Consider the following 25,640-nt stretch of genomic DNA (forward strand, 5'->3'; position numbering starts at 1 on the left):
CACAACTTTACCTTTACCAGAATAAACCATTAGTCCCCTTCATATTTGGATAGACTTGGGAAGGTTGCTGCTGCCTCACTCCCAATATCCAAATTACTCCTAGCTATTAGGTATTTATTTATTAAATAAATGAGCACACAATATTTGTAATCCCCCGCCCACTTAAAAAGGACACCAACAAGGCTATTAAATCCATACTGCACCTAAGATCTGGTTGGCACACATTTCATCTCCTTTTCATCCTTTTTCACTAATGTTTAACCACCATCAGGAGAAGCTAAAGACAGCCAGAAGTGAAGTAAGATATAAATCACTGCCTTCGTGAAGCTGGATATGCAAGGATCTGCTATGTAGAAGTTCTGATGAAAGAGATAAAGGAGTCTATATTGTAGCCCTATTCAGGAATTCAAATAAATGGGGGGGATGGGGGCAATGTATGGCCAGTCCATTAACCCTTGTTCTCCTTGCACTCAGCACTTGTCTGCAGAGGCAAACCCTTTCCCCAAATTCGACGTTTGCCCAACTTGTCCTTTTAATTTCAGTTAGACTTCCTCAAGTACATTTATTCACGACGTCAGCCGGAGAAATTTGTCATCACAGTGACAAATGCACCACAGGCTCAGAAACAAGTAAACTCAAATTGTTAAGCACATTTTAAAATCCTGTGATTTCCAAGTCATAATCTAGTTTTTGTTATTGTTTAATGGGAACGTTGTCCCCTTCTTTCTGGTATTCAGAAATAATTCCAGAATAAATGCAAAATGAATCAAAATCTACCAGCTTTTTAAGATGATATCCTTGCACAAATATGAAACTCTTCAGCTTACAATATATTTCCAGTAGCTGGCTCCATGCTAACCAGTTATTCAAACCTTGCAGCGAGTTTGAAACCACCTCATTACAATTAGAAATTTGTTTTTACTGAACATCATAAAGTTCTTCTGCATCCAATGCATTGACAAAGGGGATTTCCACAGAGGTAAAAGAGGTGGGATGTGGGAGGTGGTAGTAGCAGGTCTTGGAGGAATCAGGAAACGAGGAAGGGGGAAGGGAAGGCAGAAGTCCAGGCACACAGTGACTTGCCCAAAGCATCAAAATGCCTAGGAATGGCCCTCCCTGGGGCTGATCTAGAGGAAACTGTGGTCTGTGAGCTATTTAAAGCAACTTCCAGGGTGGCTGCTAAAAGCTGGACTCTTAACACAGAGAACTAAGCATTTTGCTACCCAAACTGAGGCGTTTCTGTGGTTCAGACCCTAGGCAAGGCCCCAGGGGAAGCCCGAGGTCACATGGGCATAGGGGATTTCCCTGCTCAGCAGAAGAAGCGGCCACCCTCAGTTGCCTCAGCAACAGGTGGGGCAGCGGGGGGGTGGCGGGGGGCGGAGGGAGTGTCATGAAGCCTGTGTCTAGCAGTGCTTGCCAGGCTGAACACAATCTGCCACTGTGGGAAGCAAACGGTGGGGTTGCTCTAAGTAAGGGCTTGTGAGCACATTCCATGACTCTGGTTGGAGAACGCTTTATTTATTTATTTATTTATTTTTAAAGCCAGCCCGATTTTGTAGTCCCACTGAATGCAACTCTGTGGGGTTTACTTCAGGGTATAGTTGCCACCTTTTGAACAGCCATGCTCTGTGTCTTTAAGCACCAGTTCAGGATTGGCTCCAGTTCTGACTGAGGGGGCCCTCAAAGTGTCCTCCTACATGGACTCTCCACAAAAACTCACGAGGGGCTTGGCTTTGTCAGGGGGTGTTGGCGCGCTTTTTTCTTCGCGGGTGCCTCCACTAGCAGACTTGCTCTTCCGTCCATGCCTGTCTTCAAGGCACACCTCTCCCCATCCCCTCTCTGAGCAACAATGGCGCTCTGCTGCTGCCACCTCCAGGCATTCCTCCTCCCACCCACCCACCCAACACACACACACACCTCTACAAATGAGAAAGATCCCATTTGTGGATGGGATAGGACAGAAAGGGTAGTAATGGAACACCTCTGGTAATAGAGGCTCAGGTGGTCAGGGAATGGCATTCGTGAGGGCACCGACCCTTGGTAAACAGCCCTAGAGTACTTGCCTCTGACACCGGGGCAACATTAGCTGGACCATGGGGGCCGGGGGAGGCACTTGCTCTCATGGAATGAATTAGTTCTCAATGAATTCATTGGGTCATGCTCCCAGGGAGAGGGTATTGGATTGCTGGCTTTTCCCCTTCCCCTGCCTGGAAAAAGTCCTGTAGACACCCATGAGCTGGACACACAGACATTTAGTAGGCAAAGCATTTCTTGGTAGGGGGATAAAGTGCTAAGAAAGGTTTTTAATTTCTGCAAGTCCAGCTGATGCTAAAGGCACAGGAACAATACCAGTAAAAAAAAAAGTCTGCAGCCATTTTTCTGAGTCAATATTTTATAAGTGGGCTAACACATCACTTAAACAGTCGTTTGATTCACACAAGGAAAGTGGTGCCAGTTTGTTTCTGTTTATAGCATTCTAATGAAACTGCAGGGACACATGGAGGCTTTCCTGAAACTGGAATCAGTGAACATGACATCAGAACAGGGATTTGTGCAAAGGAAAAAACGGGGGCGGAGGGGGAGAGATGTGTTTAGGAACAAGTATTCCATAGATGCATCCACTCTATCTAGTCACCTCCTTGCCTTTACAGCTCTGTTCTTCATTTCAGTTGTTACACAAGTGGATGAGCAAAGTGCATGTAGACCTGAAACCTTCCACTCTAGGTGGGAGGCACCTGATTTTAAGGCTGACCCCATCAACAAGTTTCACTTTTGTTGCAGCTAAATTGACCAAGACCCCTAAGCTGGTTTTGCAAATGAGTGTACAAAGGCTACTAGACCACAAAAACCTTTAATGGCCTACCCACCCAAACCTACCACCGTTTGTCATTTGACAGTCTGAAAGAAAAAAATAACCAATTATTACAGTTTATAAAAGCTTCCTTGACTGGTTCACTTGGCAACTAGGCAAGTGGCTATTTACAAGCTGCCTGAAGCAAATTCCCAAAACATTTTAAACACAACTCTGCTTCTTCCACAAGGTCTGAAAATTTTGCATATTAAGCAGATTTCACAAGATCTTAGAGCAAGGATTCTCAATCCTGGGTCTCTGGATATTATTGGACTTCAATTCCCATAATCCCCAGCCCCAATGGCCTTTGGTTGGAGATAATGCAACTGAAGTTCAACAACATCCGGGGACCTTAGAGTGAGCTTATCTGGCTTTGCAGATTTGGTAAATTCCTATTTAGTTCTTTAACTAGCTCTTTTCCTGGCAAACAAACCAGGAGAGGCCTAGTTTAGCACTTATGCAACAAGAAATGCCTCAGACCTGTTGTTCATCCTTAAAGAACAGTCATATGAAGCACCTTAAATATAATTAATTTAAAATATCTACCTGAATATTATTGCCTTTGCTTTTTTTATGGCTGCTATAGTAACAACCAAGGGATGGAAGATTGTGGGGAAAGAATAAGGTTGAGGATTTTAAAAAGTGGAAAAAAGGAAATAAAAAGGAAAGAAGTGTAGTTTGGGAGTAGCTTCTCTTACCGCAGTGCATACATGACTGTTTCACCCACGCCTCTGCTCCAATAGGTGTGACAGTTTTTTGAAAAATTAAAAAAAAAACCCTGCAACACCTACACACCTGAGAAAAGAGTGGGATAAATGTACAGACTACAAGGTAGTGATCCCTCTTTAAAATACCTTAAAGTCTTGGGGGGGGGGTAGGTGGGTAGGCTTGTTGCCAGCTTAAATCTCCCTTGAGTTAAGTATTGCTCATGACCATGAAAGCAGCCACCTGCTTCACCAGCATGCTGTACAGAAACTGGAGGGTAGAGGAACCTAGTTTGAAGAGGAGACTAGAAAGAGCAATACAATTAGGAGTAGCTAACATGTGCACAAGTCCAATACTTTATTTTAGGTGTTATTACTCTAGCTTGTTACTTCTGTACAGAAAGCACTCTCAAGCAAGCTTCTGTGCAGCATTCTCAAAACAACAGAAATGAGCACAAGAAATTCCAGGATCTTGGCAATTATGTCAGAGAGACACCAGAGCCAATAGCTTCTAAAGTAGTCACCAGACCAAACACTAGATGGTATTTTTACCTGGGTGTTCCCATATAGGGAATCAAGGAAAACCTTTTGTTTCATTGCCAGCTACATTGATCTCTCACTGTAACCGTGTCCTATCGGGAGCCAGGTCACAATTGTTTCAAGTGCTTTCAAGGATCCACAGTGTCTTCCCCAACCCTGCCCCACCACCACACATACTTTGTCAGCTTATCCTTGCAGATCTTCTGCACCATGTGCTTTTCAGTGTGGCTAGAGAAGTATCTCAGCTCCCTCTTAAGTATGCAGCAGATAACCACTCTCAGAAGTGGGGACTTTCCAAAGCAATTTGGACTGAACTTTAACCACTGCTGCTTTTATCTGCCAAAGCTAAGCTCAGTTATCAGGAGATAAAGGCAGCTGCATGATAAACACATGATTCTCCGGGACTCCTACCAAGCCACTTCCCCCAGGAACTCCCTGCAATTAGCTAGCAATGTTAGCCATTCCCATTCCAGGAGGAGGAAGGACCTTCACAAGTTTCAGGAAAATGTGGATAAACAAACAGCCTGTCAGCTTCAATATTTCTCCAAATATTCATTCTACAGGCCTGAATAATAGGTTAAATTTTAAAGCAGGAGTTCTCAACCTTGGGTCTCCAAAAGTTGTTGGGCTACAACTCCCATCATCCCCAGCCAAAGGTCATTGTATCTGGGAATGATAGGAGCTACAGTCCAACAATATATGGGGACTCAAGACTGATAACCCCTGCATCGGAGCCAGGGCGACTTCCACATCACTCAACATGTATAAGAACAGGAAGAATGCTGTTCTCCCAGCCCCTATATGGCTTTTCTTCTTCATGCTTTATCGGATAGACATAGAACCAAACCTTATGATTCATTTGCAAGCTCCTATGGGGCAGCAACATGTCTATTTCTGCATATATACAGCACTCTGCACAGCTCCCATACTGCAAAAGAATTTTGTGAAATGCATGTATATGGGCCCCTGTCAGCTACTGAATGTTATTTTGGTGATGAATGGACTTCCCCTAATCAGCTGAAGAGTAAACCCATCTTTCCTCCAGAAAAAAATGGAATGCACGAGAAGACCTTGTTGCATTGGCAGCTTCCTATGTTCCATTTTCAACCAAGTGAGGGGTTGTTGTTTTTTGCTTAGAAGTTCCAAGTTCTGCAGCTGAGGGGGTCTTTCTCTCACGTGCTGCATCACAGGCAGGACCAATGCCTGTATGAATTCCTCAACTACACAAGCACAGAATTTGCTTCTGAGTGCCAAACGCAATATATAAATTGTAATTGTTTCTAGATTTTATTGATGCAAAGGTGGTATTGAAGATTGTGGGAAGAAACAATATCTTGTCAAATATCCCCATTAGTGTGTGTGTGTGGGCGGTGGGAGGAAGATAAGGGCAGGGAAGGGCTGACTGGGACATCAAGAAGGCCCTTTACTGGTCAAGAAGGTGGGTCAAGTGCACTGCACAAAACCTTCATTCCCCCCACTCCTGCCACAGCATGCAAACACATAATTAAGCACAATTAAGAACTTACACATGCAACAAACAAATGCACACACATTTGGGTTGCATCGTTTATACAGGTCACATAATTTAATTTTTCTTGGGCAGAATTTGGGTTACCTTGGTGCAAACATTTTATTGATATATTTGAAGCAGAGAGGATGTGAAGCCTTGAGCATGATTCATGGGAGAACTGTGTCTCTGCCGAATCACCACAAAGACACAGAGAGGGAGCGGGGATATTTTAGTGCTGAAGTGGGAAGTCCCTGATCATGCAGGTCATGAGGCAAGAAGGAGTGGGGGGGGGGGAGCTTCAGCTGCTGTTTACTTGGCCTTCTCCTGGATGTTATACCAGGCCAGGGGTTCTCAAACGTGGGTCCCCAGCTGCAGTAGATAACCACTCTCAGAAGTGGAGACCCTGGCCATTGTGGCTGGGGATTATGGAAGTTGAAGTCCAACAGCAACTGGGGACCCAAGTCTGAGAACCCCTGTGTTACACTGTTTCCTCTTCACTTATTTCACAGAACTGTTGAGTGTGCACCTATTAAAAGAGGGGCTTCCAACCTTGGGTGCCCAGATGTTGTTGAACTACAAGTGGCCATTGTGCCCGAGTATGATGGGAACTATAGTCCAACAGCATCTGTGGACCCAGGTTGGGAATACCTGTGCTAGGGAATAATCCTATTTCCAGGCCAAATATAAACCTTTAATATGTCCCTCTCAAACTTGGTGCATTTACAAGAGAAAACAGGAAAGTTTCTGTTGTAATCTTGGTTCTAGTTTGTGGTGCAAGAGTGACACATAGCATTTCATAAGAGCAGCCCTGCCAGATCAGACTGAAGTGCCATTGAGTTCTGCACCTTGTTCCCCACAATAGCTGACTAGATGCCTTTGGAAAGCTGACTAGACGCCTCTGACTAGCTGCCTCTTGAGGCCAACAGCCCTAAACAGCCTGCCATTGTTCCCCAGACACTGGTATTCAGAAATACTGCCTGACATCCTAAAGAAATACTGTTAAAACAGGAAAAATGCTGGTGCTTCTGAAAAGTTTAATGAACCCAGACCCACTGCTGGCTCACCGGTGGGAGCAAGTTTTGATGACCCCATCCCTCATTCCACAGGAAGTGCTCTGTGCCACCTGAAAATATACCCTCGAGAGTCATGCAGCCCTCAGGTACATATTTCTGGATGACACCAAGAGCCTCCAGTGTGGGGTGGTCATTGAAATTCCATACATCAGCACTAGTGCAGTGTGATTCCAGAACTCTTCAGAAGCACTGGTGCTACACAAGTGCTTCTTCTATTGCACTGATGCTTTGTTAGTCAGGATGCCAGCCACTGTCGCTGAATATGGAGGTTCCATATATCCATCATGAGCAGCAGCCAGCAGCCGGCGTCTCTTCCATGGTTTTGTCCAATCCACCTTTAAAACTATTTAAGCTAAGTACTATTATTCTATTTTCTGTACAAGTTCGTAGGGGAAGCGGGGACCAGCCCCAACATGTGGACACAAGCATGCTTGATCTCAGCCAAACCTCATGAGAAGAACCAACTATCTATCTATCTATTTATTATTTATTATTTATTTATTCAATTTCTATTCTGTCCTTCCAGTTTACACAGAGAAATAACAAATAAATAAGATGGATTCCTGTCCCCAAAGGGCTCACAATCTAAAAAGAAACACAAGATAGACACCAGCAACAGTCACTGGAGTGACTTGCTGGGGGTGGATAGGATCAGTTACTCTCCCCCTGCTAAGTAAAGAGAATCACCACGTTAAAAGGTGATATAGAGCTGGATTAAATCACACAAGAGATTCTTTTTGTGCAATGAAGATGGAACCTGCTCCATAGCGGACCTCTCTTGCATGAGTGCCTGGCCATAGAGTCACGCATGTGGGCTGGAGCGCTTTCACCATCTGGCCCAGTTGACAGTACCACCAGAGTCCCAGGAAGGATCCCTCAGCAACATCCCTTCCAGTCCTGGCAACTGCTGGGAACCGAGAATATAAGCACCCCTTGAAAGAGTCTGGTCTCCCTGCAACACATCTCCATGCTCGGTTTAGCTTCTCATGGTCACCTGGCTAGCCAGGGACTGTTCTAATCCATGTGTCCCATCCCAGAGTGCCCCACGGTGGCTAGTTTGCATTCGCCACAGCGTTGGGCCCAACTGCTTAGCCGGGGACGTAGGATTCTTCCCCAGTCTCTCCTTTACTGCCTACCCAATCCGAAATCACTTGAACACCCAAAGCAGCCCGGACTACTTGGAAGCCTGGAAGAGTTGGGTGCAAGGGGGAAGGTGCAGAGTACGAGTTCTATCATTAACCAGTGCTGCCAGGAGCCCCACAACAGTTGGAAGGTTTACCTCATGACTTAAAGTTGGAAGGTTTACCTCATGACTTTGCTCAAGTTAACGCCTTTGCTCAAGTTAACCACTGCTCACTGAGCAAATTCTCTTTATTTAGCAGGGGGAGAGCAACTAGTCCTATCCAACCCCAGCACAGCATCCCTCCAGTGGCTGTTGTTGGTGGCTTTCTTATGTATCTTTTTTAGACTGTGAGCCCTTTGGGGACAGGCAGACATTTAATTAACTAATTAATTAATTTCTGTATGTAAACCACTTTGGGAACTTTGGTTGAAAAGCGGTATATAAATACTTGTCGTATTCGTATGAGCTTTACCAGGCATGCCCCTCGGTCTGGTCCCCCACCCCATCGCACATTTGTGTACGTTAAGATCAAAGAAACTAGACTCCATTGATAGCATCTGAATGGGGCTAGATCAGGTGTTAGGTCAATTTAAGGCCTCCTTGCACGTGTTTCTATTCTCCTTCATTTATTTAAAACATGCTTTCCCCAATGCTGTTTTATCTCTTTAAATGCAGTAACTGCAAGGATGCAGCATCCCTGCTGCCAAGCAGTGGCAGGAGGAGCAAGGAGATGGCAGAGCGTGGGGCATCACCTCTGAGAGGAGGCCAGCAAGAAATGTGGCTGCCCTAGAATCGGTACATTTGTGGGCTGCTCTGAGCTGGCCTCTCTATGGTGGTGGGAGGAGCTTGCACACGAAACTTAGGTTATGGTGGCAGCAAAATTCAGATGACACAGTGCTGCCTTCTAACCTCAGGTTTCAGCTGCAAAACTCACTACAAACCAAGGGTTCAAATTCAGCAAGGATTCAAATGGAGCTGCGGTTGGGTGAAGAAATCGCAGCTTCAAGCTTTCGGACGATTACAAACTCGAACTTCTGGCATGTTTACCTCTGGTTTGGCATTATGGCCAAAAAGAGAATACCATCCATTCAATTTATAAAGTGAGAAAGGAATCAGACATAGGCCTCTGAATTCCATGCATCCTGACAGGGATCTATCATTGCTTCCTTCCACCACTCACCATTCATAAATTAGAGACACAAAATAAGGAAGGAGATCCCGTTAAGAGAATGTCCAGACAACAGCTCCCCATAGCTCCCAGTTAGGTATTCTACAGAGTTGCCATGCCCTCCAAAATTCTGGATTTCGCCCGGATTTTAAGCATCTCACCCAGATTCGCCTGGATTTCAGCTTTCATTAAAAAAAAAAAAAAAAAAAGCCAAGCTTTGTAGCTTAGAAACTCCCTTGTAACACTCTTGTAGAAGCGGAGTTATGGAGCAAAACATGTAGTCATTATTCTGCTTAAAAATTATTTAAGCCAATTTAAATAATATGTAAATTAGGCATCCGGATTTGGAAATCCAGAATATAGCTACCCTAATATTGTATTGTTGACAATCTTGGGAAAAGGCAGGTACTTTCTTTTCTATGACATTCCTGCATACTCAAGGTTTAGAGTTCAGCAACAGAAGCTGAATAAATAAGAAGGAATCACCACTCATCCATCATCACTTATTCTCACACACACACACCGCGAGTGGTGTGGGAAATACAGATAACTGAACCAGTAATTCAACATTAGATTAGGAGGAGGAAAAGAAACATTGTTGGTACCAAGAATTCAAGCAATTAATCCCTTGAGGAAAACAAAACAAGGGGAATTCCACATTTGTCCCATGCAGATTCTGTAAATCGCCTGACCTTTTGTACAAAAATCAAAATGACCCACAGTAACCTTTGCAATACCTACTGTATGTACCAACACATCCCTCTCTCCTGATCAAGGTTTCCTCCCGGCTATTCCAGTTCCCTCAGGCCTCAGCAGTATTTGCCAACACACCTTCCTTTCATGACGACAGGCAGGCCATCAGTAGGTGGCCTGATATTAGCAAAAATGTAAGTGTGCCGTCAATTTCAAGTCAATTTCAAGTCAATTTCAAGTCAATTTCAACTCCTGGAGCAGTGTGCCGTCAATTTCAAGTCAATTTCAAGTCAATTTCAACTCCTGGAGCACACAGAGCCCTGTGGTTTTCTTTGGTAGAATACAGGAAGGGTTTACCATTGCCTCCTCCCGCTGAGTAGGGGATGATGCATCTTCCTATACTGCTGCTGCCCGAAATAGTACTAGTGGAAATTCAAACCAGCAACCTTCTGCTTGTTAGTCAAGCATTTCCCCGCTGTGCCACTTCAGGTGGGTCTAGCAAAAAGATAGGGGCAGTTTATTTTAAAGTACAGGCATCCAAAGGACAAGGCACAGAAATACCGCTTGTCCAATGGACCAATTGCATTAAGTATATTTTGTTTTCAAACATTCTGAACTAGTTTAACCAAGATCTCTAGCATTTGTTACACTTGCTATTTCTTAATACCTATTACCATCCTTTGACAAAGATCATAGGGGACATCTTTATGGGAGGAACTATCAAGGATAAACTCATTAAAAAGAGTATCTATCTGTGTGGTCACTAAGAGTCAACACTGACTTGACGGCACTTAATCAACCAGTCATCATGATGACCCTGAACACACAAGGTACAGTTGACACCTGCCTCTAGTACCTCACCTGGGAGCAATCTGTAGGCACCTCTTGCAACTAAGGAACCTCAGCAAGTTGTCAGATTCCACAGTGTAAACTTGTCCTCTCTCCAGATATAGTAATTTTCATTCTTCCCTTCTCACCTTTATGAAGTGTCAAAAGATTATTTATTTCATAGCTGCTTTTGAAGATGTGTACGTATATGTGTGTGCGTGTGTATGCACCCCCCCAACTTTCCTGTTGCTCTTTCCCTTCCCATTATATCTTTGTATATAATGCACCATAGTGCTATTGGTTCTTGCATCCCTTGTAAAGCAAACTGAATACCAGCTGGCAGGTGTGCTATATGAACAAATATATGTACATGCAGGGCCAGTCTGGTGTTATCCAAAGCACTCATTCCAGCAAAATCTATCTGATCCACGGAGATCAGAAGTACAGCGTATGTGCCCAGATAACTGCCACTAGATTTTGTGAAGTAAGTTTTAATGGAGGAAAGTTTTTCACTAAATGATTCACATGTCAAGCAAACTCTTGATCAGAAGCCAAAAACATTACCGGTATGTTGCAGACACTAAGAGGGCTCCATTGTGAGGCTACAATGAAGCTGAAAGACAACCCCAATGTGTTACCATATGTATTCCTATTGCTAAAAATGGGGATAAATGCAGTAATACTGCTTGTGCAGCCATTGGTTTTTGAAAGCGGTGGGGCTCTGCTACAGCTCTGCAATGGAGCCTTATGGCTCCATTCATGTGTGCATCATGTCAGACAATGCTTTAAAAAAATGAGATGTTAAAATGCACAACCAAGAAATTCTTTGCCTTGGGGTTTCTGATATACTGTAGGATTACTGATAGCAGCCTTGGCTGCTAGAAGAGTCTTCAAAATGAAAGCAGAGTTTCAGGATCTTAATCCTGGATGAGGAGAATACAGATATTCAACTCGAAGACTTGAGTCAGCGGTAGAGCATCTGCTTTGCGTGCAGAAGGTTCCAGGTTCAACCCCTGGCATTTCCAGGTAGGGTTGGAAAAGACTCCTGCCGGAAATCTGGGAAAGCCATTGTCAAGCAATGGAGACAATACTGAGCTAGATGGGCCAATGGTATAAGGCTCAGTATAAGGCTGCTTCCTAGTCACTCTATCTTATGAACCTTCAGGCCATGCACTAGGAAGACCTAGGAGGTTGCCTAGACTAGAGCACCCAATCTTGCCTCCCCCAGAGTGAGCAGTCACAGCAGTTCCCAATGGTAGCTGGGGCAAGGGAGGCTGTGAGGAAGCAAATGATACATTTTGAGGTTCGTAAAATGTCTGGCTGCCTCCCCACCACCATCCCCTGCCCCGTGCGCCACTACCTTGCTCCACACGGAGTCTGCCCTTGCTGCACATTCCATCCCCACTGTTCCATCGGCCAATGAGCATGTGCAGCGGCCATTTGAGGAGCCAGTCCCCTAACAAACTGCTGGACTGACCCCTCAAAGGGCTGCCACACATGCGCACCAGCCAGCTGAGCGGCAGAGGTGGGGCACAAGGTGGGGGTAGACTCCACATGGAGCTGAGCAGCAGCAGGTGGTGGTCAGCACAGCATAGAATCTGCTTCCTGACCACCCCCACTCCTGTCACAGCCAGCACCACCCTCCAAGTATGTCTTTTGCTCCCCCCGCCTACATTCAGTTAAAATTTTATATTCTGTATGTTACAGAATATAAAATTTCAACAGAATGTTGTTGGGGGCAGGGGCAAAACCATACTTGGCCTAGGTTGTCAAAACCCCAGGGCTGGTCCGGTGAACTTTTATGCAGTGGGGCTTTTGTTCCTTCTCCTGCCAGGAATATTTTCTTAGGTCTTCCACTCCCTCATTTTAACACCTCACATAATAAAAGATGAATAGCAAGCTTCCTGTTTCACTCCCTCCCCCATTCATGAGGGAGACACACAATTCATATTATGAATGTTTGTTCAGCCTTTTGCATAGGTGAGAGCACAGTGAATTATACAGGAAACTGTTTTTCTATGTATCTCCTAGTGTATCCCAAATAGCATCTAACCTGATGGACCCCAACATGTGTGCACATTTCAAAAGCCAGCATTTTCTCTATGAAACATTACAATACCAAAAGCCACCAAGGTCTGCAGTCCAATCCTTTCCATGATAACCCTTTCCATGATTGCAGTCCAATCCTGTATACTTATTTAATAGGTTAAATAAATAAAATTAAAAAACAAGGTCTTGGTTATAACCTATAAAGCCCTAAACAGCTTGGGCCCTGGGTACTTAAGAGAATGTCTTCTTCACTATGAACCACACCACCCATTGAGATCATCAGGAGAGGTTCGTCTGCAGTTGTCACCAGCTCATCTAGTGGCTACTCAGGGATGGGCTTTCTCCGTTGCTTCCCCAAGGCTTTGGAACACGCTCCCTGCTAAAATAAGAGCCTCCACATCTCTTACAACTTTTTAAAAGGCTTTTAATTAGATACTGTTTTAATGATTTGATTTTTAATCGTTTTAACCTTTTAAATTTTTAATTGTTGTAATGTTTTCACCTTTTTTATTTGTTGTTTTTATTGTTTTGTTGTAAACTGCCCATAGACTTTCATTTTGCGTGGCATATAAGTATGTTAAATAAATAAATAAAATAAATAACTTGAGACTATGCTAGAGAAACCAGAAGATTTCCCGAAGATAAGAATGATTATCTCAGCATGAACATAACATGGGAGCAAAATTTTAACTGGAATGTTTCACCACAGCTGGTTTTTCTACACAGATGTAAGTTCAGGAATTGCTTGAGGCCTCCTTTAAATCATTGCTGAGCAAAGATATAATCCTGTTGTCTTGGAGACTTGAGAACTAGCATCCCTAGTCACATGCCCTAGGCAGGGTCAGAAAGATTAACTATTGCTCCTCTAATTGGCTCCACTTTGTGAAGAGTAAGCCCACCCCACCCCAAATAGGTTTAAATAACTCCTTGACCTTCCATTTTCTAGGCAACAAAGCTCAGTCTAGAAGTCAATGACACGTGATTTCCCATCAGTAAGTACAGCATATGGCAGTAACCACACGCCACAGAAGTTAGGCTTCCCTGTCACCACCTCCCCCCACTAGAGACCGCACAATATTCAACAGTGCCTAAAATAGCTCCAACTGTTTCCATGCAGTACAACATGCAGTTTCTCAGGCTGCAGCTTGAGCTGGGGAATCCCAAGCTTCTTCACTAGAACAAGGGGCTACAAGACAAACTCTTTTGAGTGAAGCAAAGCAAAATGGCAGCCATGCTCAAATGGTCTTATGAATCCACTCTTTAAGAACAGGAAATCAGCCAGAATTCCACTGCGAGATTGAAAGGACTTGCTCACAGAGATTTCCCATCAGTATCTTCACATCCTCTCTCCCACAGATAAACAATGGTCCTCTTACAATTATTTCACCATGGTCAAGGAGGGCCTCCACTGCACTTGCTAATACTCAGAAATTCCATGCAAACACAAATAGGATTCTGTGCTGTAAAACTGGAACCAACCCATTTTCCTTAATCCAGAAATTCTGTTTCAATTATGTCTGGACACAGATGTTGAAAGGACTTAGAAGAAGCAAAGATTCTGTTAAGAAGGACCTGACTCAGGCCTTGACAAACTTCCTTTTAATCTAGGAGTCAACCCAAAATATTTAGGAGCCAGATAATGGACACATGACAAAAATCACTGTATTGTGGGTGTGGATGTATGTAAATAGGCTTTTCTTTATCCCCTTTACAAGTAACACACTTAGAAACAGGGCTGCCTGGGACAAATACAGTTTTTATTAAATAACTCTACCTCTAAATACCCTAATCTAGGCAGCACAGCAAAATTTCTACATGCCATGGCTCCCTGGTGCCTGGGATTTGTTAAGCTCTGTTTTGACTAACAGAGGCCAATACCAGAACCTGCAGGAATGGAAGGAATACAACTGGAAAATGTAGGCAGTGCACTTCAAAACTGGGATTTCCTCCAGGAAATCAGGATATCTATATTAGAAACCCCAGCATTCAGAAAAACCTCTTACAAGTAAGATTCCCCCCCCCCCAAGTTGAATTCAACAGTTGTTTCCAGTTATTGAATTTACCCAGTTTACAGTATTCCACAAGCAAAATACAGAAGTTTGTTCTGGTTGGTGACTGTAACAGTAAAGACTGACTGACTGAAGTTTGCAGCACTCAGAACATTTGGATAGGAAACAAGGAGAAGGAGACATGTGTGACTGGAGAACAAATCATATGCAGAAGCAAAGGAAAGGGCCTGGGAAACTCTGAAAAGAGATAGAGAGATGAATAAAATACACCACCAAGAGGGTGGGTGGACAGACATGCGCGCGCACACACACACGTATGCATACACGCCTTCTGCAGCTTTTAACAAGCCACTGTGTTGCTAATCTCATGTGTGGCAGCTCTCGCGAGAGTTCGCGAGTAAGCTGCCAGCAGAGGGAGAGGAAAGCAGCGCCGCCAGCAGACAGGCAGTCAGGGCAGGAAACAAAATGGTGGTGGGAAAGAAGGTGGTGGGGAGAAAATGGCGGTGGCTGGTAGGCAGGCAAGAAAACGGTGGTGGCGGGCGGCAGAAACTAAAAGCACAGATGCTCTGCATCCGACCCAGCTAGGTTTTTTAAAAGTCATGTAAATGACTGGAGTAATGAGGACTAGAAAAACTTTGTTTTGAGGACCATATATACCCTGCCAGCTTCTAGAAAATGACATACTACTACTACTACAAATATTTATATACCGCTCTTCAACCAAAGTTCTCAAAGCAGTTTACATAGAAAAATAATACAGAAATAAGATGGCCCCTGACCCCAAAGGGCTCACAATCTAAAAAGAAACATAAGGCAGATACCAGCAACAGCCACTGGAGGGATGCTGTGCTAGGGATGGATAGGGCCAGTTGCTCTTCCCCAGCGAGAATCACCACTTCAAATGGTGTCTCTGGTTCTGTACCATCACATCCATGCAAAATTTAAAACCGAGGGCCATACTATACTTGCTTCATATTCACCTGTCCCCTCCCCAGCTCTGCCAGTCCATCTTGACAGGCTACTGTCTTTATGTTGAAGCAATCTTCTCTCTCCATATACACCTCTCTCCATTGCCTCCATTAGCAGACATCAGAGGCACCAAAATGTCATATCCTAGATTCCTCTCTAGGAAAGCAGATTCACTCCTTGTTCCAGCAAGAACCTGATCAATATTCCACTTTTGCTACTTCTACTTTAGGCTGGATACCTATTTCTGTCTTAGAGAGGTGGCTGTTTTGTCTTTAGTTATGTACCTGGATTTTACTCACCCCATGACTGCCTCTTCATCAACCAAGAGGCAAATGTGTGACAAGAGTTATTATTAAGTTTCACTATCAAAATGCCAGAGCTTGCTTGAAGTCCTTCCTGATTAGAAATGCAGGACAAACCACATCAGCCATTGACGAACTGATAAAGCAGGGCATTGCCTACAAAAGCTTGTGGCAAAATAAAGATGTTCATATTTTAGATGCCACAGGAAACAAGTGGGGCTAGTTCATACATGCATGTACATTGCTTGATATTTCTGTATTCAATGGCTGGCACCTGAAAGTGTGAACTGACTAAGTTGAAGAGCATTGTATTTGAGGTATATGAAAAATCGGGTTGTGGTGGTAGATCTGTGATGGCCATTCATCAGTTGATGTTGCATACATGTGTAAACCAGGCCATTGTTGTTGTTTTGCAGCAACACACAGCTATCCTTTTGGAAATAACATTTCCAATATACAGGAAAGATAGATGGCAGAGGCAGGTAGAGAAGTCTTGATTCTAAAAAGCAACAGATGACCATAATGGCATAACATGGCAGGAGACGTGGCAGACACTGATTCACACCAGAACCAGCTCCAGTTCGACTATGGCAATTGTAAAAACAGGAAGCAGACATCTGAAGCCACAAACGTCTCTTCTTTCATAATTTGAATTATTACAAGGAAGTGATTTTGCCTAGTGGAGACTGCTGAGAAATAGTGAAGACAACAATCCCAGTTCTGCCTCAAAGGATGTCCTCAGCTCAGGGACATGAGGGGGCCTGCCACTGTTCCTTCTAGAAAGAGGGGGGCGGTGAATAGGCGAAATGCTTGAAGACTTCGGTTCTTGAAAGCGCAGGCAGACTTTCATGTTCACACCATGGTTCATCAGGCAGAAGCAAGATGTGGGCCTTGGTCCTCTTCTGAGAATAGACTGAGGCAAACCATCCATCAGATGCAGCCACTTAACGACCTACAGGCTTCAAGTTCAACTACCCCAAATTTTGGGAAGGGGGATATCTCTAACTGGAGTCTTGCCACGCTGCACCAGCGGGGTGTGTATGTGTATACACACACATGTACACACCACCTTTTGTCGAAACACCCATCGTGGCTAATATAAATACGATAAAACAATACAAGAAGAATGCAATCCAAATGCACACACAATTCAAATGGTAGCAAAAGACCCAAAACAATCATCAAAAAAATCACAAGGAAAATCAAACTTCAAGCACATGAACCACCATGAAACCCTTATCAATCATTCACCAAAGGTCTATTGGAAGAAATAGGTCTTAAGAGCCATCTTAAGGAACAGAGGGCATTGCAAACCTCCTGTGGCAGGGAATTCTGGAGGCTGGGGCTACCACAGAGAAGGCCTTGCCTTCAAAGAACACCAACAAGGCCTCAGTCAGCAATGGCACATGGAGCAGACACACATTAGCACCCTGAAGAGCTCAAGGTAGGGCGGCAGAAGCCAGTCCTTAAGGTAACTAGGACCAAAACCATAAGAGGTTTTAAGAGAACAACCAGCAGCTTCAACTGAACCCCAAAATAAATGGGAAGGCAAAGTAATTCCTGCAAGACTGGAGATGTATGTCCCAGTTGTGAAGGTCCCATTAGCAATTTGGTAGCAGCATTCTGAACCAGTTGCAGTTTCTAAATGCTTTTCAAAGGCAGCCCCATGTAGAGTATGTTGCAAGAATCCAACCAAGATGTGACCAAGGCATGGATAACAACAACCAGATCTGCTTTGTCCGGGAAAGGTCATGGCTGGTACACCAGCTGAACTGATGATGGTGATATTATTAAGGGAGCTCCTGGCTACAGTCACCACTAGGCCTTCTAAGAATAAAGCAAGATCCAGGGCAACCTTCAGAGTATGTTATATGTGCTCCTTCAGAGTATGTTCCCCGTTGAACTTCTCCATCTCTGGCAGAATTAAAGAAGTTGCTTAAAACACACCTATTCACCCAAGCTTTTAATTAGATGTTAACGTGATTTTGAAATTGTCTTAATGTTTGTTGTTTTTATTATGCACTTGACACAATTACCAGACAGACATTGTCTAAGGGGAAGGTAAACAGGATTCTCCTTATTCTCTTTACAAGTAACATACTTAGAATAGAAACAGGGCTGCCTGGGACTAAAAATATTTTATTAAACAATGACCTCTGAATATCCTACCCTAGGCACCACAGTTAAATTTCTAGGTGCCATGGTTCCCTGGCTCCTGGAATTTGTCAAGCCCTTATTAAGTCTCAGCTTGTTAGTCCATATCTAGTTCATCACCGCCTTGAAACACTGGTTCAGACTGATTCCCTAGAGTCAGGTGACATAGTGAAATAGAGCCAAGTATCATCCACATACTGTTGACACTGCAGTCCAAATCTCCAAATGATCTTTCCCAGCAGTTTGCAGATAGGACCAAACCAGCACAGCACAGTGTCTCCTACCCTAGCCCAGAGATGTGCTCCAGAAGGATACCATGGCAGATGACACTGAAAACCATTGAGAAGCCCAGGAGAACCAGCAGGAGTACAATCTAGGTCCCAGCAAAGGTAACCAGGGTGACCAAAATTATTTATCTCCCAAAATCAGGCTAGAAACTTGACCAAATAGAAAATCAGGCTAGAAACTTGATCAAAACAATCAGGTTTTTCCCAGGAGCCTCTACAGCTGAGATGCTACCACACACACACAGTCACATGGCCCAGAAAGGGGAGTCTAAAAGAGGCCAGTAGTTGTCCAGGGTGAGAGATCCAAATGAAATCTCATCACTGCCTCTGTCAAAACAAATGGCATTTTACCCTCCCAAAGAGAAGTATTCATTACCTCCTTCACCCACTGAGCCTCCTCCGCCCACCTGTCATAGCTTTTACCAGTCAGCATAGATAAGGAGTCAAGACAAAGGTAAACAATCTCATACTTCCACATGTTGAACTCACAAGTTGAAAAAGATCTAACACAACACGGTGTGTGTCGGAGTGGGGGGGGAGTGTGTAGCAATGATTCTGACATCTAGGACAGTTCCACTGGTCTGCACTGAGCAGACACAATGGTGCCAGATAAGTAAGTTCTCTTTGTCACGGTCACAGAGCAGGCATCCAAATGGGTTTTAGCCCAGATTCAGCCAGATTTTTCCTGAGACTTTCTCCAGCTTCTAGTTGTTATCCAAGCTGTTTCACTGCCTTCATCAACCTTGGAACATAAGAACCTGTCTTTTATGGAGACAGATAATTGGTCCACCTAGCCAAAGTTTCAGGCAGGAGTCTCTCCCGGGTATCTAACCTGGGACTTTCTGCAGGCAAGCAGATGCATACTATGACCCCATACTCTTAAGGAGAGTATCTTACAGCAGACAGCACTCACAGGTAGCCACCCATCCAAATGAAAACCAAGGCAAACCCTGCTTAGCAAAGGGGGCAATTCATGCTCACTGTTGCAAGACCGGCTCTCCTGGGAAGCCAGCACCTGGGAAACCAAGGAACAGCAGGGACTCCGTCAAGCTGCAAAGGACATTTCAGCAGCCTGGATCATTTCCCTATTTTCAGAGGTCAACCAGGGCTTCTCAAGAGCCAGCTAGAAAACAAGGGATCCCATCAGCCTCCTGCAGATGACCATTTTAACAGGACCCACACTCCTGCAAAGGGAAGAAGGCACAGCAAGCCTAAACCCAACCCAGAAAGTGATCTTTCTGTGACAGTAATCAAAGACACTCTCACCCACAGATCACTATCATCCTGTCCCACAAAATCTAAGCTACACCCTGTGGCATGAGCAGAACCTAATATCAGTTGAGACAAACCCACAGTTACTATGGCACCCGCGAAATCCTGAGCAGTACTAGCAGGAACGGCCTCAGGGTGGAAATGTAAGTCCCCCAGGCTGAGGGAACCCACCACGCACCAGCCCAGGCAAGCCAACTGACAGGTAGCAGGGTGGATGAAACACTAACAGAGCACCAATCCTGTCTCAGAGGCCCACCATAAAGTGCAAACACTCAGGGGATTACCAGTGGGGCTGCCACCGCCTCTTACTCCCCACCCACACCTCCAGACTGAGAGAGACCAGGAGTGGTGAGGAGAAGGACATGGGCCTTCTTTCCTCCCCATCAGAAGATGTCTGATTAGGTCAGGGGCCTTTCCCCACCCTCTGTTTCAAAAGGTAAATTTTTTCTCTATAACTACAGAAGCATGTGATGACCAGAAGAACTACAGAGGTTGCCTGAACCAGCCAGCTAGCTTCATCTGAGCACGAGGGCATCAGGCTTCTCTTTCAGCACACAGGATGCTGCCAAACAAATATAAAGCGGGGAGAGAATGTCATGCAGAAAAGGACAGAGAAGCATAAGGAAAGTGCTGAATCTTTCCCCTCCATTTATATGAGCCAGAGTGGTGCAGTGGTTAGAGTGCTGGACTAGGACCGGGGAGACCCGAGTTCAAATCCCCATTCAGCCATGATACTAGCTGGGTGACTCTGGGCCAGTCACTTCTCTCTCAGCCTAACCTAATTCACACAGGGTTTTTGTGAAAGAGAAACTCAAGTATGTAGTACACCACTCTGGGCTCCTTGGAGGAAGAGTGGGATATACAATGTAAAATAATAATAATAAAAATCATCTTTGCTTCTTTTGCCAGGACCCACTTCAGCCTTGCTATGCCCTGTCCAGATCCCTCACCACCCTCACCTTACTTCTGTTATCATGCCCTGGTATGAGACACAAGCAGCTGTGATGGCGGGGGGGGGGAGGCTCAAAGAAGAGCATTGTGGGTGAGGCAAGAGCACCACCACTATCACCACCCACTCCTCCACATGTCCCTCTCACTCTGCCATTTTATATCCACTCAGCACACGTCATGCTGCTGTCATGTCTAGTGAGGAGGAGGGAGGTTCCTCATCAAAGACTCCTGTGGAAACCTAACAGTCATGGGATAAGGGGACAAGTACATGTGTGGATTGCTAACTGGTTGAAAGACAGGAAACAGAGGGTAGGTATAAATGGAGAGTTTTCACAATGGAGGGAAGTAAGAAGTGGGGTACCCCAGGGATCTGTACTGGGACCGGTGCTTTTTAATTTATTCATAAATGATCTAGAAGTAGGGGTAAGCAGCGAGGTGGCCAAACTTGCAGATTATACCAAACTCTTTCGGGTAGTAAAATCCATAACTGATTGTGAAGAGCTCCAAAAGGATCTCTCCAAACTGGGGGAGTGGGCGACAAATTGAAAATAAAACAGCTAATATTATAATGCCCTTATATAAAACTATGGTGCGGCCACACCTGGAGTACTGCGTACAATTCTGGTCACCACATCTAAAAAAGGACATTGTTGAACTGGAAAAGGTACAGAAGAGGGCAACCAAGATGATCAAGGGCCTAGAGCACCTTTCTTATGAGGCAAGGCTACAACACCTGGGGCTATTTAGTTTAGAAAAAATAGACTGCGGGGAGACATGATAGAGGTCTATAAAATCATGCATGGGGTGGAGAAAGTGGATAGAGAGAAATTCTTCTCCCTCTCACATAACACTAGAACCAGGGGTCATCCCATTAAACTGATTGCCAGGAAATCTAGGACCAGCAAACAGAAGTACTTTTTCACACAACACATAATCAACTTGTGGAATTCTCTGCCACAATATGTGGTGACAGCCGACAACCTGGATGGCTTTAAGAAGGGCTTGGATAACTTCAGGGAGGAGAGGTCTATCAATGGCTACTAGTTGGAGGGCTGTGTTCCACCTCCAGCCTGAAAGGCAGGATGCCTCTGAGTACTAGTTGCAGGGGAGTAACAGCAGGAGAGAGGGCATGCCCTCAACTCCTGCCTGTAGGCTTCCAGCAGCATCTGGTGGGCCACTGTGCGAAACAGGATGCTGGACTAGATGGGCCTTGGGCCTGATCCAGCAGGGCTGTTCTTGGAAGGAAGGAAGGAAGGAAGGAAGGAAGGAAGGAAGGAAGGAAGGAAGGATGCGTGCCACTGATGGTGTGTTAGCAACACCACCAAGGAGCAGAGGAAAGTCTCTACCTCCTCCACAGTAAGAAATCCCCAACCCCCAGAATAATTTGATATGACACGGATCAGCTGGAAACAGTTAACCCAACGCTACAGGAAAACATGAACTTGGAACAGATACCTCAGAACGAGGTCATGAGAGAAACTGGTAGTAGCACATCAGAGAAGTAGGAGTCATGTGGGATTAAGACGCTGACTATTCACACTTCTCATTCACCCTACCCGCCCCCAGGAGATAGAGAATCTACAAAGCAAGCTATAAAAAGCACAAACGGTCTAGAGGTTAAGGACAACTGAACGGGATGCCACAATTTCACCTCTTTAAGGGGGCGAAAAGAACTAGAGCACTGCAGTCTGTCTCCCTGTGCCTGCCATGCAAAGAGGACCAGTTGCAGAGTACCTGCCATGCCTCTGAGTACCAGTTGCAGGGGAGTAACAGCAGGAGAGAGGGCATGCCCTCAACTCCTGCTATAGGCTTCTAATGGCATCTGGTGGGCCACTGTGTGAAAGAGGATGCTGGACTAGATGGGCCTTGGGCCTGATCCAGCAGGGCCGTTCTTACAAAATCTGCTTGCAAAACATCCATAGGAACATAGGAAGCTGCCATATACCAAGTCAGACCCTTGGTCCATCTAGCTCAGTATTGTCTACACAGACTAGCAACAACTTTCCAATGTTTCAGGCAGGAGTCTCTCTCAGACAAAAGAAAACAAAACCCTGTTTGGATTCAACAATATATCAAAACATCAAGGAAGAATCCAAATACTATATGCTAATGCTTTATTATAATAGTAGTGATAAAACTGTATGGTTGAAAACTATCTGGATTACATTACATATAATGAATCCAAATCAATAAAATATATCTATATATCACAATAAGGCATGTGATATAAGATGATCAACAAGATCTCATTAAATAGATGATCAATAAAATCTCATTTAAATGGTCTCTGTGTGTTGTAATATGACGATATCATGTTGTAGTATGACCATAAATATTTATAAATAATATATATTTATATTTAACAAAAGGCCACTATACATTTTGTATGTAGACAAAATACACAAAATAGTATATCTAATATTTACTAGTATATTTATGGTCATATTACAATATTTTTTTTAAGATTGCCACGGAAGAAAACTTAGTCTAGTCAAAACACATTTGGCAAAATTACAAGGTTGATCAGATATTGACAAAACTATGATTTGACATTTCATCTTTCAACCAAAACCTGACACTGCGATCACATGGGAATATTTGTCTACACTTCTCCCATTTATCAACATGACATTTTGGAAATTAATTATTGGATTTGATTTTTTCAGTCAGACACAAAAACCATTTTAATGAGGTCTTATTGATCATCTTGGACAAACTTTGAAATATATAGATATATTTGATTGATTTGGATTCATTATATTAATGTAGTCCGGATCATTATGAACCATAGTTTTATCACTATCATTATATTAAAACATTAGCATACAGTATTAGGAGTCTCTCTCAGCCCTATCTTGGAGATGCCAGGAAGGGAACGTGGAACCTTCTGCATGCAGGTACTGTCCTCAGAGCGACCCCATCCCCTAAAGGGAAGATCTTACATTGCTCACATGTAAAGTAAAATTGTACTGTCAGTCGGTGCCCACTCCTGTTGGCCACAGAGCCATGTGGTTTTCTTTGGTAGAATACAGGAGGGATTTACCATTGCCATCTCCCACACAATGTGAGATGATGACTTGCAGCATCTCACATGTAGTCTCCCATTAAAATGAAAACCAGGGTGGACTCTGCTTAGCAAAAGGGACAATTCATGCTTGTACCACAAGACCAGATCTTAAAAGAGTTAATAACTAACTTATAACCAACATTTTAACTCTAAAAATATAAATTGCTTATATATGATGCCCCACCTCACTTCCATCACAGAGCTTAAGGCAGTGTAGTATGTGGTATTTGCATGAGGTCGCCCTTAGACCCACTTAGCTTCATCTTATGATCCCAGACCATGACCTCAGCCCATTATAATATGATGCAAGGCTTTGGGGGGTCAAACCCCAGCTCTTAGAATGTTCGGGCCAATTTCTTTGCAGCCCCATTTCTCCTTCTTCCTGCCTACTCCACAGGTTTTTTGTGCAGATTAGGCCATTAAAGGCAGATGACAGCTGTTCCGCAGGGGAAGTTATATATCCAAATTACTATATGAATATTTATGAACGAATAAGTAACCATCAGTTCCCATCAAAGAACAAAACTGACACTGACACCAACACCTCACAACCAGTCCAGACCCCCGCCCCCACCTGCATACCGCAGTACTGGGTTTTTGGTTTTTTTAAGTCTTTCTATAAAGACACTGAATCGTGTGCAATACACCAAATATATTTTTTCATGTATCATACAGATGCTGGCCAGAATCCCCGCTGCGTGTGCACACGACAAGACACATGTATCGTTGCGTGAAGTGACACAGATCTCCCCGGTTTCGAAGGGCTCCCCCGGATGACCACCCCCTATAACAATCGGTATATTTATTACAGAAAATACTGAATACTTCACGGCTTCCCAGGTTTTGAAATTCAAATGTTGATTGGACGGGGAAGTTAGTTCACTCTCCCTCCCCGCATGCACACACAAGTAGTAGGGGAAAGTGAGTGTAAAGCAGCCCCATTTCCCTTTCCCACCCCAGTTACCCTAGGATGCTGTTCCTTTAAAAAAAAAAAAAAGACAGGGGAAAGAAGTCACGCAGCTACATGTAACATGCGGTTCGGCGCTTGTTAGCTTCTGAGAGCGCATTAGGGTCACTCACGTGTCTCCGTCCTCGGATATGAATGTGAAAGTCTCCACTAGCTGCTGCCTGAGTCTCTCTTCCTCCTCCTCCTCCTTTCTCGGGGTCCCTTCCATGCCCGACAATAATTCGACGAGGGATGCTGAGCCATAGCTCGAATCGAGCCTTTCGTCCACCTCCAAGGAACCATCGGACCCCTCCTTGCCTATGCACGGGGGATCGGGAACCTTGTCCGAGGAGGGAACCCCTCGGGCTCCCGGCGATCGGGGCTCGCCTTCCCCAAGCTGCCCCTGCAGGGAGCGGATAGACCCGATGCCCGAGTCGCACTGCCATTCTTCCAAGTACGAGCCGCCACTCTCCAGCTGCGCGTCTTTCTTGTTCTCGCAGCTTCGAGTCCCCGACATGGTGCAGCAGCGACTACGGCAACCAGGAGGCACTTTCCCCAAAAAATATGAGGCAAAGAGACAAGCGTTCAAGAGCCTGGAGCGAGCAGCATCCCGGGACGGAAGAGCCACCGAACTTGCACACCGAGAAGAGGGCGAATCGTAGTGTCTGCAGCAGCAGCAGCTGCGGAATAACTCTTTCCAGCCTTAACTGACTTGGCACCTCCCAGCCTTTCGAAGTGAAGCCCGCCTACTCCTTCCTCCGAATCAGCCGGCGCCACCTAGCGGCAGAAAGTGAAAGATCTCCGTAAATCCTCCAAATCAAAACACCGGCGTGCTTATTATTATATACGCGTGAACGGGGGCGTAATATGCTATTAGCCTCTCTAACTTTAAGTGTAAACGTCGGTACGTGTACCCAAGCAGACGGAGTGGACATGCAGTCACCAGAAACGCTACTACGAGGTGTGCACAATGGAACGAGAGATAATTTACTACGCGTTCAAAATAAAAAGCAGGTGTTCGTTGGTACACAGATCTAACATGTAAACCAAGGGTGTAGCTATAATTGAGCGGAGGGGTTCAAATAACCCTGCTCCTGGGGGGGCCTCAGCTCCATCCCTCCCTATTTTCTTCATTATCTCCCTC

The 25,640-nt window shown here is 44.6% G+C and overlaps 1 protein-coding gene across 1 annotated transcript in view; it reads right to left on the reverse strand.

The window, feature by feature from the left end:
• The window catches only part of NFKBIE (NFKB inhibitor epsilon), a 38,499-nt gene extending 13,189 nt beyond the window's left edge, over positions 1–25,310 (reverse strand). Inside the window, exon 1 of the mRNA XM_053304618.1 lies at positions 24,631–25,310. Within this exon, the coding sequence (XP_053160593.1) occupies positions 24,631–25,013 (383 nt within the window). The 5' untranslated portion in view covers positions 25,014–25,310. The remainder of the gene's footprint in view (positions 1–24,630) is intronic.
• Between the last annotated feature and the right edge of the window lie 330 nt (positions 25,311–25,640).

The sequence above is a fragment of the Hemicordylus capensis genome, chromosome 1 (genome assembly GCF_027244095.1).
Source record: "Hemicordylus capensis ecotype Gifberg chromosome 1, rHemCap1.1.pri, whole genome shotgun sequence".
Lineage (NCBI taxonomy): Eukaryota > Metazoa > Chordata > Lepidosauria > Squamata > Cordylidae > Hemicordylus > Hemicordylus capensis.